At 56.0% G+C, this 15169-nt stretch overlaps 1 protein-coding gene across 1 annotated transcript in view; it reads left to right on the top strand.

Moving 5' to 3' along the window:
• Positions 1-208: 208 nt before the first annotated feature.
• Positions 209-15169, top strand: part of UBR4 (ubiquitin protein ligase E3 component n-recognin 4) — a 152848-nt gene continuing 137887 nt past the window's right edge. The window contains exons 1-11 of the mRNA XM_054175753.1: positions 209-373; positions 5948-6045; positions 6718-6821; positions 7154-7283; positions 7384-7523; positions 7732-7834; positions 9441-9582; positions 10141-10265; positions 11407-11531; positions 13897-13956; positions 14115-14305. Of these exons, the coding sequence (XP_054031728.1) occupies positions 237-373; positions 5948-6045; positions 6718-6821; positions 7154-7283; positions 7384-7523; positions 7732-7834; positions 9441-9582; positions 10141-10265; positions 11407-11531; positions 13897-13956; positions 14115-14305 (1355 nt within the window). The 5' untranslated portion in view covers positions 209-236. The remainder of the gene's footprint in view (positions 374-5947; positions 6046-6717; positions 6822-7153; positions 7284-7383; positions 7524-7731; positions 7835-9440; positions 9583-10140; positions 10266-11406; positions 11532-13896; positions 13957-14114; positions 14306-15169) is intronic.

Raw genomic sequence — 15169 nt, 5'->3', positions numbered from 1 at the left:
CCGCGCTCCCGCCAGGCGAGGCTCCCTCGCGGCGCATGCGCCGCCTGCAAAGTTGCTGACTCATGTACTGCGCACGCGCCTGGGCCGGGCCCTCCGTCTCCTCCAATCAGGAGGCGCCATGCGCGCGTGGCCCTTAGGTCACTTCCCGTCTCGCCGCGCGCTGGGGGGGAGGCGCTTCCGGCCCCGCCGTCCCCCCTCCGCCGCCGCGGCCCCCCCTCACCCAGCGGAGCGGCAAGATGGCGGCGGCGGGCGGCGGCGCGGGGGCCGCGGCGGAGCCGGGCTGGGAAGTAGCGGTGCGGCCGCTGCTCTCCGCTTCCTACTCGGCCTTCGAGATGAAGGAGCTCCCTCAGCTGCTCGCCTCGGTTATCGAGAGGTGAGGGCTCACCTGCCTGGGGCGGCCCGGGCCCTGCCTCCCCTAACCGCCCTTCCCGTAGGGCGGGTGACCGGTGGCGAGGAGTCCGTTAGAGCTGGTTCTGAGAAAGGAGCCCCCCCGCTCCTTCCGGCGGTGGCCGGTGCGGGGCACGGCTGAGCAGGGTGGCCGCCGGGAGCTGGGCATGGGGCAGCGGAGGGGCCGGGCTGGTGACCAGCGCCTCCTGGGGAAAAAGGGAGCCCCGAGCAGCGTCCGGGAAATTACTCACGCCCAGCCGCTTCCCGCTTTCCTGGCGGCTGGGAGGCTCTCGGGGTGGTGCCCTTGGGACCTAATAAGCGGGGACGAGGATGCACGCCCGGCTGTGAGCGCTGGCTGGCTCGGCCACAAGCGAGAGCACCTTTGACAGCTACCCAGCGGAGAGGCTTCGGGACTGTTCCTGCGGGTTTGCCTTTGTTCCAGCGCGTTACGGTGTTGCAGGCTGTGCGGTGAAAACTGTTGTCTCACTTGGCCTGGCTCCTGGGCTGCCAGAGACCCGGGGCGGGCGTTGGGCGGCAGTGACTTCCTTTTAGGAGTCTCCCGGTGGAATGCAGCTCACGTTTTAAGGAGAAATAAAGCCGAAGCAAATCAGCTCTGCCTGTTCTGAGCCGGGAAGGTTAGCCTGGAGAGCATGAAAGCTCTCGTCGGAGCTATTTAGTTTAACTCAGAGCTTCTTTAGTGATCTAAAACACCAGGTATGAATGCCACAGCGTTCTGCTCAGTTGCAGAGGTAAAACCCTGACCACAATAAGTTGTTAGGAAATAGAAACCAAACTCTGCACTAAGGAAGATAATAAAATCAGGCTTTGTGCTATGTAGGAAGTCTTTCTGCCCTGTGCTCAGCGCTGGTTAGGCCACACCGAGAGTCCTGTGTCCAGTTCTGGGCTCCTCAGGTTAAGAAGGACATTGAGAGACTTGAAGGTGTCCAGAGAAGGGCAACAGAGCTGGGGAGGGGTCTGGAGCACAGCCCTGGGAGGAGAGGCTGAGGGAGCTGGGGTTGCTTAGCCTGCAGAAGAGGAGGCTCAGGGGAGACCTTCTTGCTCTCTGCAACTCCCTGCAGGGAGGTTGGAGCCAGGTGGGGGTTGGGCTCTTCTCCCAGGCAGGCACCCAGCCCCAGAACAAGAGGACACAGTCTCAAGCTGTGCCAGGGGAGGTTTAGGCTGGAGGTGAGGGGAAAGTTCTTCACTGAGAGAGTTGTTGGCCCAGGGAGGTGGTAGAGTCCCTGTCCCTGGAGGTGTTCAAGAAAGGCTTGGATGTGGCACTTGGAGCCATGGTTTAGTTGCCAGGAGGTGTTGGGTGCCAGGTTGGACTTGCTGAGCTCTGAGGCCTTTTCCAACCTTACTGATTCTCTGATTGTTCAGCAGAGAATGGCTGAGTGCACAAAGGGAAGACACTTCCAGTTAGCACTCTGTGCCTGTGCCCATAGAGATGTGATGCACTTGAAACCTGCCTGTGCTCAGATTTGGGCAGTCTGGAGGCTGACCTTTCTTTTAGGGACCATTTAATCTTTCCTTGTCCTTGCAGAGCTCTGCTGTGGCTTGCCTAAAGCTCACTCTTGGGGTGTGTAGGAAGAAGGATATCACAGAAACACCAAAGTGGATGTGCTTGGCTTGGGGAGAGGGCTGTGTCTCCTCTGTCAGTGAGGGCAATGGTTCCATCTTGAGACAGCAGTTGGTTGCCTGAAGTGGCACTGCCCTGAGGTGTGAGTTGTGTGCCTGCTGCTGACTGCATTTCACACCCAGCAGGGGCTGATGTGAGCACAAGGCCTGTGGAGGCTTTGCAGGACTTGGATTTCATGCCTTGGTGTATGAGATGTGGCAAATCAGGGAGGGAGAAGCGAGGATGCATTTGTCTTTGGAGCTCTGCTCTCCTGTGCTGAACAAATAACCTAGCTGTAGATTCCTAATCTCAAATGCTTTCTCTCTTCCACTTATTTTTGGAAGGGGGTTGGTAGCCCTGGTAGTGAGGCTGTTTGCTGACCCCAGCCCCCAAAGGCCTGCATTTCATGCTGAATGGCAGCAAAGTCTCTGAGGTTGCTGTTTGAGAGAGTCCAGAGGAGGCCACAAAGGTGACCCAAGGGCTGGAGCAGCTCTGCTGTGAGCACAGGCTGAGGGAGCTGGGGGTGTGCAGCCTGCAGAAGAGAAGGGGGACCTTAGAGCTGCCTTCCAATACCTGAAGACAGCCTGCAGGAAGGCTGCAGAGGGACCTTCCATGAGGGTGTCTGGAGACAGGGCAGGGAGGATTGGTTTGAAGCTGAGGGAGAGCAGGGTTAGACTGGAGCTGAGGAAGAAGCTCTTCTGTGTGAGGGTGGTGAGACTCTGGCACAGGCTGCCCAGGGAGGTTGTGGATGCCCCTTCTCTAGAGGTGTTCAATCCTAGGTTGGATGAGGTCTTGAGCAAGCTGGGCTGGTGGGAGGTGTCCCTGCCCATGGCAGGGGGGTTGTAACTGGTTGATCTTGAAGGTGCCTTCCAAGGCAACCCATTCTGTGGATCTATGAATGAGAATGGTGCCCAAAACTCCAGTGCTGAAAAGCTAAAGCAAGGATGTGGTGTCCAAGGGGGTTATGAAATGATGCCTGGGCAGCCAAATACTCCTATAGCAAGGGGGGGGTTGGAGTAGGTGATCTCTGAGGTCTCCCTTCCACCCTGAGCCATTCTAGGATTCCATGATTCCAGTTGTTGCTGACACTTAGAGATGTTTAAGACCAGGCTGGATGAGGCTTTGAGCAACCTGGGCTGGTGGGAGGTGTCCCTGCCCATGGCAGGGGGGTTGGAACTGGCTGATCTTGAAGGTCCCTTCCAAGCCAACCCATTCTATGGATCTATGAATGAGAATGGTGCCCAAAACTCCAGTGCTGAAAAGCTAAAGCAAGGATGTGGTGTCCAAGGGGGTTATGAAATGATGCCTGGACAGCCAAATACTCCTATAGCAAGAGAGGGGTTGGAGCAGATGATCTCTGAGGTCTCCCTTCTACCCTGAGCCATTCTAGGATTCCAGTTGCTGACAAAGCTGACACTTAGAGATGTTTAAGACCAGGCTGGATGAGGCTTTGAGCAAGCTGGGTTGGTGGGAGGTGTCCCTACCCATGGCAGGGGGGTTGGAACTGGCTGATCCTTGAGGTCCCTTCCAACCCAACCCATTCTGTGATTCTAAGTTTAAGCATCAGGAGGCTCCTGGAATTGCCCTGCTCACAGCTCTGCTCAAGAGTTGCTAGACCTGGGCCTCTGGTTTGACATCAAGAGTGGGAATGCTGATGTGGAAAGACACAGCTGAAGGGGACCAGGACTTACAGAGTCTGTGAGAGTGGTTTGCAGGGGAGGGGGTTTGTAACAGGGGGGAAGAACTGCACCTGCTGCTGTGCCTTGTCAAGGAGGAGGCTGCCTTTGTGCTGCTGCCTTACATAAAGGGTCTATTTCCAGCCTGGCTGGGATGTGGAAGCAGAGCTGAGAAAGGAGGTGGTGGTTGCTGCTGAGGTGTTACATTTGCTATTGAGGAGGAGGCTTCTCCCTTGGGGTGAGTGATGAGTTTCCTTGGGCAGCAGCAAATCTTCACTGGAGCCATAAATGACAATGCACTGGTCAAAAATGCAGTGCAGAGTGAGCCCTCCAGCACCTCACAGGGAAGCTGCTGTTGGCTGCCTGCATTTCTGGGCAAGGCTTTGGTGAGTAGCTGCCAAATGCCTTCCACTTTTCACTGCCATCAGAAGCCCAGGACTTCATCTATTAAAACTCTTAATGCCCAGTCCAGATCAAATCCCCTGTCTCCTGGTCTCTGCACCTCTGTGTTCTTACACCTCATGAGTATTGTGTCTTGGACAGCAGGGTGGTGACTGAGGAGCTGCCATTTTCTCCTGGCATAGGATCATAGAATCAACCAGGTTGGAAAAGACCTCAGAGCTCAGCAAGTCCAAGCTGTCACCCAACACCTCCTGACAGCTAAACCATGGCACCAAGTGCCACAGCCAAGCCCCTCTCGAACACCTCCAGGGATGGGGACTCCACCACCTCCCTGGGCAGCACATTCCCATGGCCAATCTCTCTTGCTGGGAAGAACTTCTTCCTAACACCCAGCCTGAACCTCCCCTGGCACAGTTTGAGACTGTGTCCTCTTGTTCTGGTGCTGGCTGCCTGCCTGGGAGAAGAGACCAACCCCCAGCTGGCTCCAACCTCCCTTCAGGTTGGTTTGCTTTGTGGGGTAGAACAGAGCAGATCTCTGGAGCTCTACCCAGGATGTATTTTCCTCCTCTGTGTGTGACCTGCCCAAACCCTTCCTTGCTCCCCAGCCCTCTGCAGATGCTGTTGTTGTGTGTTTGTTGTTGTTGTTGTGATGCAATTGTTTTGCTCCTTCTCTTTTGCAGAAGAGAACTCAGCTGTCTTGGGTGCCTGGGCAGAAAGGGCAATGTCTGTGCTCCAGCCCTGGCACAGCCTGCCTAGCCTTAGCTGAACAAACAGTCCAGGCTTCCTGGGCAGCCAAGTTGAGAATGACTTAAAGGTTAATGACCCTCTGGCTGGGAGAGTGACTGTAAAGGAGCTGCCCTGTTGGGGGTGGGAAGGAGAAACACTGACAGTGTGGGAATTGCCTCCTTCACTTGCCTGTGTGGAGAGCCCTGCTGGTGCTGGGAGAGCCCTGCTGATGCTGATGCAGCACAACCACCCCAGGCAGTGCTACAGGCTGGGGACAGAGTGGCTGAGAGCAGCCAGGCAGAACGGGACCTGGGGATGCTGGTTGACAGCAGCTGAACAGGAGCCTGCAGTGTGGCCAGGGGGCCAAGAAGGCCAAGGGCATCCTGGCCTGCAGCAGGAAGAGTGTGGCCAGCAGGAGCAGGGAAGTCCTTGTGCCCTGTGCTCAGCACTGCTGAGGCCACACCTGGAGTCCTGTGTCCAGTTCTGGGCTCCTCAGGTTAGGAAAGAGGTTGAGCTGCTGGAAGGTGTCCAGAGAAGGGCAAGAAAGCTGGGGAGGGGTCTGGAGCACAGCCCTGGGAGGAGAGGCTGAGGGAGCTGGGGTTGCTTAGCCTGGAGAAGAGGAGGCTCAGGGGAGACCTTCTTGCTCTCTCCAGCTCCCTGCAGGGAGGTTGGAGCCAGGTGGGGCTTGGTCTCTTCTCCCAGGCATCCAGCAGCAGAACAAGAGGACACAGTCTCCAGCTGTGCCAGGGGAAGTTTAGGCTGGAGGTGAGGAAGAAATTCTTCACGTCAAGAGAGAGTGGCCATTGGGATGTGCTGCCCAGGGAGGTGGTGGAGTCCCCATCCCTGGAGGTGTTGCAGAGGGGCTTGGCTGTGGCCCTTGGAGCCATGGCTTAGCTGTCAGGAGGTGCTGGGTGCCAGCTTGGGCTCAATGAGCTCCGAGGTCATTTCCAACCTTTTTGATTCTATGAACCCAGCCCTGAGATTCTCTTCTCAAGGCTTTGCTGTGGAAAGAAGATGTGATTTTAATGATCTTGCCTTTCTAATTGACTTGAATGCTGTTAATGACCTTGCTGGGTGTGAGGTGGTGGTGTGAGTGGTGCTGCATGCAGCTGACACATCTCCTGTTCTCCTCTTGCAGCGAGTCTGAGATCCTGCACCACGACAAGCAGTATGAGCCCTTCTACTCCTCCTTTGTTGCACTTTCTACACATTACATCACTACTGTGTGTGGTCTCAGTAAGTCTTCCCTATCCTTTACTTCCCTTCAGTTACTGCTGGGATGTACTGAAAGCCACCCAGGGCTGTTCTGCTTTCTTCCTAGCCTCGAGAGCCCTCTCTGGGTGACCTCCAGGCACGGCTCAGGGTGGCAGCTCTGCTGCTTGTGGTGCTGGCAGCATTTCAACCCCAGCTGGAAAGGGGAGGCCTGTCAGCAGGTGTGCTTGGTGCCCACAGCCTGGGCAGCACTGCCACTCTGGCTGCATAGCCATGGGCCTGAATTCATTTAGTAGGGGGGGGGGAACCAAGGAGCTGGAGTCTGCACCCCTGGGATGCTGAGGTTATTCTTCTGTTGCTGCATTGGGATTCATGATCCAAACATTGTGGCTCAGAAGGTTTTCTGTCACTCTGCCTGGCAGAATTTGGCAATTTCAGCAAAAAAAGGATGATGATGATGATGATAAGAGAGGGGTTAGGCAGCTTGCTCCTCAGTGCTTCTGTCAGTGTCAAAACGCTGCTGCTGGGGAAGCCCTTGCGCCTCGTCTGGGGAGGAAGCGTCATCCTTACCTTCCTGATGTCTCTGGGCTGACATTCCAATGAGCCTGAGCTCTGCTGTGTTGAAAGCATGAAGAATATCTTCCCCCCTGAAGGATTTGGAAGCCTGTCCTGAGCCCAGGCATCTGCTTTTTGCAGTCCCCAGGAACCAGCTGCAGTCGGTGGCGGCGGCGTGCAAGGTCCTGATCGAGTTCTCGCTGCTGCGCCTGGAGAACCCCGATGAAGCTTGTGCTGTGTCACAGGTGAGCGCTGCCTGCCACCCTGGGGGCAAGCAGAAGTGCCCTTTGGCCTCTAAGCACAGTCTCATACAGTGGTCTGGCTTTGGGAGGGACCTCCAAAGGTCATCCAGTGTCACCCCCATGCAGTCAGCAGGGACATCCCCCAGGCTGCTCAGGACCACATGGAGTCTGTTCTCGAATGTCTCCAGGGATGGGGCCTCAGCCACACTCTCACTGTGCAGATCTGCCTCCTGGTGTCCAACCTAAATCTCCCCTGCAGCTGAGGGTAAAGGCTGTCAGGGCCTAATGGGGCTGAAGAGGGCTGAAGCTGTGCTTTGCTGTCTCTTCCTGTGCAGAAACATCTCATCCTGCTGATCAAGGGGCTGTGCACGGGCTGCAGCCGCCTGGACCGCACCGAGATCATCACCTTCACAGCCATGATGAAGTCAGCCAAGCTGCCTCAGACTGTCAAAACCCTCTCTGATGGTTGGTGCTTTGATTCCTGCTGTTACCCCTGCAGCACTTGAGGTGGATGACCTCCTGGGCTGGATGTGTGAAAATGCTGGTGTGCTGTTTTCCCCTGCAGTAGAGGATCAGAAGGAGCTGGCCTCCCCAGTGAGCCCAGAGCTGAGGCAGAAAGAAGTGCAGATGAACTTCCTCAATCAGCTGACATCAGTCTTTAACCCTAGAGTCTCATCATCACCATCTATCATGTCAGAGGCACAGGTAAACAGCCCTGGAGGGGCAGCAGTCTGCATTTTAGCCTTCCTAACCTGCTGCAGGGAAGGAACAGGGGGCAGGAAGCGGTGGGGTTTTGATGCACAAGTGTGAAGGAGACCTTCCTGAAGTATGGAGGGCTCTGTGTGGAGGCTTTGCTGCCACACTTGGGATTCCTGAGGCTTCCATGACATGCTGAGTGTGTGCTTGCTTTTAGGTGGAAGGAGAAAGTGAGGATCAAGCTTCCACAGATCAAAGCTCTGCAGCAAAGACCAAAAGCATATTCATTGCTCAGAATGTAGCCAGCCTGCAAGAACTTGGTGAGAGTCAGCTTCCAGCACTGGGGGGAGCGGGGAAAAGAGTGCTGAAGCAAAAGTCTCTGCAGTGTGATAGCTTGGAATGGGAACAGGCAATCTGATCACTGGGTTGCATGCTGATGGTACCAAGGAAGGTTCTTAGAACCCTGGAATGGTTTGGGTTGGAAGGGACCTTCAAGATCATCCAGTTCCAACCCCCCTGCCCTGGGCAGGGACACCTCCCACCAGCCCAGGCTGCTCAAGGCCTCATCCAGCTCAGTCTTGAACACCTCCAGGGAAGGGACATCCACCACCTCCCTGGGCAACCTGTTCAGTGTCTCCCCACCCTCACTGGAAAGAATCTCTTCCTAATCTCCACTCTAAATCTCCCCTCCTCAAGCTTCAATCCATTCCCCCTTGTTGTATCACTACAAGCCCTTGGAAGAAGTCCCTTCTGGCTTCCTTGTAGCCCCTTTCAGGCACTGGAAGGAAGGTTGTGGCTGTAATGTGGTTTCCTTCATTGCAAAGATGAGCTCAGTGGATTTACCTGCAGGAGGTTTGGTCTGGGGGGAAAAAACCAGCAGAAACCAGCCCCCAGGATGGGTGACTGAGCAGGTGTGAGCAGAGCTGGTGTGCAAGGCAATGTGCACACAGAGCTTTGTGACACCCATTAGGAGCACTGCCTGGCAACTTCATCTGGGTTTATGTCTTGTAAGCTGGTCCTGTGCTGTTGCCTCAGGTGTGGTGAGGTGTGGGAGGTGTCCAGAGAAGGGCAATGAAGCCTGGTGAAGGGGCTGGAGAACAGGGCTGGAGAGGAGCAACTGAGGGGCCTGGGGTTGTTGAGCTTGGAGGAGGGGAGACCTCACTGTTCTCTGCAACTGCAGGCAGCATGGAAGTTGGAGGCAGATGGGGGTTGGTTTCTTCTCCTTAGGATCAGGTGATGGAACAAGAGGAAATGGCCTGGAGTTGTGCCAGGGGAGGGTTAGGTTGGACATTATCATAGAATCATAGAATCAATAAGGTTGGAAAAGACCTCAGAGATCATTAAGTCCAGCCTGGCACCCAGCACCTCCTGACAACTAAACCGTGGCTCCAAGGGCCACATCCAAGCCCCTCTGCAACACCTCCAGGGATGGGGACTCCACCACCTCCCTGGGCAGCACATCCCAATGGCCAGTTCCTCTTTCTGGGAAGAACTTTCTCCTCACCTCCAGCCTGAACCTCCCCTGGCACAGCTTGAGACTGTGTCCTCTTGTTCTGGGGCTGGGTGCCTGCCTGGCAGAAGAGCCTAACCCCCACCTGGCTCCAAGCTCCCTTCAGGGAGTTGCAGAGAGCAAGAAGGTCTCCCCTGAGCCTCCTCCTCTCCAGGCTAAGCAACCCCAGCTCCCTCAGCCTCTCCTCCCAGGGCTGTGCTCCAGACCCCTCCCCATCTTTGCTGCCCTTCTCTGGACACCTCCCAGCAGCTCAACCTCTTTCCTAACCTGAGGAGCCCAGAACTGGACACAGGACTCCAGGTGTGGCCTAACCGGTGCTGAGCAGGGGGGGGCCTGACTCAGCCCTGCTGTGCTGAGCAGCTTTGCCAGGAGCAGCAAAACCACCAGTGCTGAGCTGCTTTGCTTTGGTTTGTTAGGTGGCTCTGAGAAGCTGCTGAGGGTCTGCCTGAACCTGCCCTACTTCCTGCGCTACATCAACCGCTTCCAGGACGCGGTGTCGGCCAACTCCTTCTTCATCATGCCAGCCACGGTGGCTGATGCCACCGCGGTGCGCAACGGGTAAGGGCCTCACCCCACTGCTGTCCTCTGGGCTTGTAGTCTGCAGAGGAGAAGACTGAGAGGGGATTTGATCAGTGTCTATCAATATCTGAGGGCTGGGGCTGAAGAGGGAGGGCCCAGGGACAGGCTCTGCTCAGTTGTGCTCTGGGATAGCACAAGGAGCAGTGGATAAAGTCCAGCCCAGGAGGTTCCACCTCACCATGAGGAGGAACTTCTTCCCTGGGAGGCTCACAGAGCCCTGGAGCAGGCTGCCCAGAGAGGGTTGTGGAGTCTCCTTCTCTGGAGCCTTTCCAGCCCCATCTGGATGGGTTCCTGTGGGACCTGTGCTGGAGTCTCTGCTCCTGCTCTGGCAGGGGGGGGTTGGACTTGAAGATCTCCAGAGGTCCCTTCCCAACCCCTAACATCCTGTGATGTGTGACCACTCTTCTGGCTATGCTATATGAGGGAAGACAGCTCTGCCAGCTGTGCAGGATCAGCTGATGAGCTGCTCTTCCCCTGTGAGCTGCCTGCTGTGAGCTTTGTGTTGCTGATCCTCTTCCACACATCTGCTGCCCACAGGTTTCATTCGCTGGTCATCGATGTGACCATGGCCCTGGATACTCTGTCCCTGCCTGTGCTGGAGCCTCTGACACCCACACGTCTCCAGGATGTCACTGTGCTTGCTCTCAGCTGTCTCTATGCAGGTAAAATGGATTTCCTGTGCTGCTGTGGGGTTGGGGCAGGCTGGTTGCTGGTCCCTGGGAGAGCTGGGTTCAGTGGGGGCTGTGCTGTCACCCCTCTGTGGCCTTGGGTGATGGAGAGATCTCATTGCTCTCAATAGCTCCCTGCAAGGAGGCTGGAGAGAGGTGGGGGTTGGTCTCTCCTCCCTAGTATCAGGTGTTAGGATGAGAGGAAATGGCCTGAAATTGTGCCAGGGGAGGGTTAGGTTGGACATGAGGAACAATTGCTCTGCTGCAAGAGTGGTCAGAGATTGGAACAGGCTGCCCAGGGAGGTGGTGGAGTCCCCAGCCCTGGAGGTGTTCAAGAAATGTGTGGCCATGGCACTTGGGGGCATGGTTTGATGGCCATGGTGGTGCTGGGTTGCTGGTTGGACTCCCATGATCTCAGAGGTCTTTTCCAACCCAAAAGATCCTGTGCTTCTTTGGAGCTCTGCTTTTGAGGCTCAGGCCACAACTAACCCTTTCTTTGTCCTGAAGTTGAGAGCTGCATAGTCTGGGGTTGAGCTCATGTGGAGATTGTTCTGGTGGCACTTGACTCTTAGCAAGGAAGTCAGAGGATCAAAGGGTCACAGGATGTTAGGAGTTGATCCTGCACAGCTGGCAGAGCTGTCTGCCCTCATACAGCATAGCCAGAAGAGTGGTCACACATCACAGGATGTTAGGGGTTGGAAGGGACCTCAGGAGATCTTCAAGTCCAACCCCCCTGCAGAGAACCCAGCACAGGTCCCACAGGAACCCATCCAGATGGGGCTGGAAAGGCTCCAGAGAAGGAGACTCCACAACCCTCTCTGGGCAGCCTGCTCCAGGGCTCTGGGAGCCTCCCAGTGAAGAAGTTCCTCCTCGTGGTGAGGTGGAACCTCCTGGGCTGGAGCTTATCCATTCCCCCTTGTCCTATCCCAGGGTGCAGCTGAGCAGAGCCTGTCCCTGTGCCCTCCCTCCTCACCCCCAGCCCTCAGATCTTTATAGACACTGATCAAATCCCCTCTCAGACTTCTCCTCTCCAGACTAACCCCCCCCAGGGCTCTCAGCCTTTGCTCATAAGGCAGTGCTCCAATCCCTTCCTCCTCCTTGCAGCCCTGTGTCAGCCCTGCTTGTCTCCCCTCAGGTGTGAGTGTGGCCACCTGCATGGCCATCCTGCACGTGGGGAGCACTCAGCAGGTACGAACTGGCTCCACAAGTTCCAAAGAAGAAGATTATGAAAATGATGCTGCTACTATTGTACAAAAATGTGTAAGTAACCAAGAGAGAGGCTGCTGGGCAGCACAGCTGGGGAAGGGGCTGGAGAACAGGGCTGGGGAGGAGCAGCTGAGGTTGTTGAGCCTGGAGGAGAGTGTGGGGAGACCTCCCGGCTCTCTGCAACTCCCTGAGAGGAGGCTGGAGTGAGGTGGGGGTTGGGCTCTCTTCCCTAATATCAGGTGATAGGAGGAGAGGAAATGGCCTGAAATTGTGCCAGGGGAGGTTTAGGTTGAAGATTAGGAACAATTTCCTCACTACAAGAGTGGTCAGACCCTGGAATAGGCTGCCCAGGGAGGTGATGGAGTCCCCATCCCTGGAGATGTTCAAGCAATGTGTGGCCGTGGCCCTAGGGGCCATGGTTTGATGGCCTTGGTGGTGCTGAGCTGATGTTTGGACTTGATCTTAGAGAGCTTTTCCCACTGAAGCCATTCTCTGATCCCTTCTCAGCAAGTGCAGCAGAATTCCTATTGCTGCAGTCTCTCTGTCTCCTTTCTAGGCACCAGGCTTGGTGGCAGAGGGAAGAACGAGGGGGTTAACTGTAGAGGGCAAACTTGGGTTTGTATTTGGGAGGTTTTCTGGTTGCCTGGTGTGGTGGTTTGCCATGGGTTTGGCTTTGCTGGGAGGTTTAGCTTGGAGATGAGGAACAATTTCCTCCATCACAAAAGTGTGTAAGTAACCAAGAGAGAGGCTGCTGGGCCCCAGAGCTGGGGAAGGGTCTGGAGAAGAGGGCTGGGGAGGAGCTGGAGCTTCTATTCCCTGGTGGATGGCCTGGTGTGGTGTTTAGCCATGGGTTTGGTTTAGCTTGGAGATGAGGAACAATTTCCTCCATCACAAAAGTGTGTAAGTAACCAAGAGAGAGGCTGCTGGGCCCCAGAGCTGGGGAAGGCTCTGGAGAAGAGGGCTGGGGGGGGAGCTGGAGCTTCTATTCCCTGGTGGATGGCCTGGTGTGGTGTTTAGCCATGGGTTTGGTTTAGCTTGGGAGATGAGGAACAATTTCCTCCACCACAAAAGTGTGTAAGTGAGCAAGAGAGAGGCTGCTGGGCAGCACAGCTGGGGAAGGGTCTGGAGAAGAGGGCTGGGGGGGAGCTGGAGCTTCTATTCCCTGGTGGATGGCCTGGTGTGGTGTTTAGCCATGGGTTTGGTTTAGCTTGGAGATGAGGAACAATTTCCTCCATCACAAAAGTGTGTAAGTAACCAAGAGAGAGGCTGCTGGGCCCCAGAGCTGGGGAAGGGTCTGGAGAAGAGGGCTGGGGGGGAGCTAGAGCTTCTATTCCCTGGTGGATGGCCTGGTGTGGTGTTTAGCCATGGGTTTGGCTTTGCTGGGAGATGAGGAACAATTTCCTCCACCACAAAAGTGTGTAAGTAACCAAGAGAGAGGCTGTTGGGCCCCAGAGCTGGGGAAGGCTCTGGAGAAGAGGGCTGGGGGGGAGCTGGAGCTTCTATTCCCTGGTGGATGGCCTGGTGTGGTGTTTAGCCATGGGTTTGGCTTTGCTGGGAGATGAGGAACAATTTCCTCCATCACAAAAGTGTGTAAGTAACCAAGAGAGAGGCTGTTGGGCCCCAGAGCTGGGGAAGGGGCTGGAGAAGAGGGCTGGGGGGGGAGCTGGAGCTTCTATTCCCTGGTGGATGGCCTGGTGTGGTGTTTAGCCATGGGTTTGGCTTTGCTGGGAGATGAGGAACAATTTCCTCCACCACAAAAGTGTGTAAGTGAGCAAGAGAGAGGCTGCTGGGCCCCAGAGCTGGGGAAGGCTCTGGAGAAGAGGGCTGGGGGGGAGCTGGAGCTTCTATTCCCTGGTGGATGGCCTGGTGTGGTGTTTAGCCATGGGTTTGGCTTTGCTTGGGAGATGAGGAACAATTTCCTCCACCACAAAAGTGTGTAAGTAACCAAGAGAGAGGCTGTTGGGCCCCAGAGCTGGGGAAGGCTCTGGAGAAGAGGGCTGGGGGGGGAGCTGGAGCTTCTATTCCCTGGTGGATGGCCTGGTGTGGTGTTTAGCCATGGGTTTGGCTTTGCTGGGAGATGAGGAACAATTTCCTCCACCACAAAAGTGTGTAAGTGAGCAAGAGAGGCTGTTGGGCCCCAGAGCTGGGGAAGGCTCTGGAGAAGAGGGCTGGGGGGGAGCTGGAGCTTCTACCCACTGGTGGATGGCCTGGTGTGGTGTTTAGCCATGGGTTTGGCTTTGCTGGGAGATGAGGAACAATTTCCTCCATCACAAAAGTGTGTAAGTAACCAAGAGAGAGGCTGCTGGGCCCCAGAGCTGGGGAAGGGTCTGGAGAAGAGGGCTGGGGGGGAGCTGGAGCTTCTATTCCCTGGTGGATGGCCTGGTGTGGTGTTTAGCCATGGGTTTGGTTCTCTTTGCAGCTTGAAATCTACGAAATGATTGGACAAGCCATCAGCAATTCACGCCGGGCAGGGGGTGAGGTAAGAGCTGGGTGTGGGGGAAGCTTTTCTCCCCTGCTTCTGTGCTGCTGTAGTTTGGACACCTGGATTGACCTTCTCTGTTTTGTCTTCTCCGTGCGTTCTGCGGTTCGCTCGCTTTCTCTCCCCTTCCACCGTCCCTTTCGCTTTTGGCGTGATAGCATTATCAGAACTTCCAGCTGCTGGGGGCTTGGTGTCTGCTGAACAGCCTCTTCCTCATCTTGAACCTCAGCCCCACGGCCTTGGCTGATAAGGGGAAGGAGAAGGATCCCTTGGCCGCCCTTCGAGTCCGAGACATCATCGCTCGCACCAAGGAGGGCGTCGGGTCTCCCAAGCTGGGGCCTGGGAAAGGGTATGTCGATCCCTCCCTGCAGTGACCCCTGCCCCTGTGCCCTGCTGTGCCCAGCAAGCAGCTCCCATGTTGGGCTCTGCACATCACAGTATAACTAAGGTTGGAAGAGACCCCAAGGATCATCAAGTCCAACCTGTCACCACAGACCTCACGACTAGCCCATGGCACCAAGTGCCACATCCAATCCCCTCTTGAACACCTCCAGGGCTGGGGACTCCACCACCTCCCTGGGCAGCACATCCCAGTGACGAATGACTCGCTCAGTGAAGAACTTTCTCCTCACCTCCAGTCTAAACCTCCCCTGGCACAGCTTGAGACTGTGTCCTCTTGTTCTGGTGCTGGTTGCCTGGGAGAAGAGACCAACCCCTTCCTGTCTACAACCACCTTTCAGGTAGTTGTAGAGGGCAATGAGGTCACCCCTGAGCCTTCTCTTCTCCAGGCTCAGCAACCCCAGCTCCCTCAGCCTCTCCTCCCAGGGCTGTGCTCAAGGCCTCTCCCCAGCCTTGTTGCCCTTCTCTGGACACCTTCAAGTGTTTCAATGTCCTTCTTAAACTGAGGGGCCCAGAACTGGACACAGGACTCAAGGTGTGGCCTAACCAATGCAGAGCACAGGTCACAATGACCTCCCTGCTCCTGCTGGCCACACTATTCCTAATACAGGCCAGGATGCCCTTGGCCTTCTTGGCCACCTGGGCACACTGCTGGCTCATGTTTAGGCGGCTGTCAATCAGCACCCCCAGGTCCCTCTCTGTCTGTCAGCTCTCAGCCACTCTGACCCCAGCCTGTAGCTCTGCATGGGGTTGCCGTGGCCAAAGTGCAGCCCCTGGCACTTGGACTTGTTAAATGCCATTCCATTGGACTCTG

The sequence above is a fragment of the Dryobates pubescens genome, chromosome 33 (assembly GCF_014839835.1).
Source record: "Dryobates pubescens isolate bDryPub1 chromosome 33, bDryPub1.pri, whole genome shotgun sequence".
NCBI lineage: Eukaryota > Metazoa > Chordata > Aves > Piciformes > Picidae > Dryobates > Dryobates pubescens.
The sequence above is the reverse complement of the archived record's forward strand: the minus strand, read 5'-3'. Positions and strand labels throughout refer to the sequence as shown.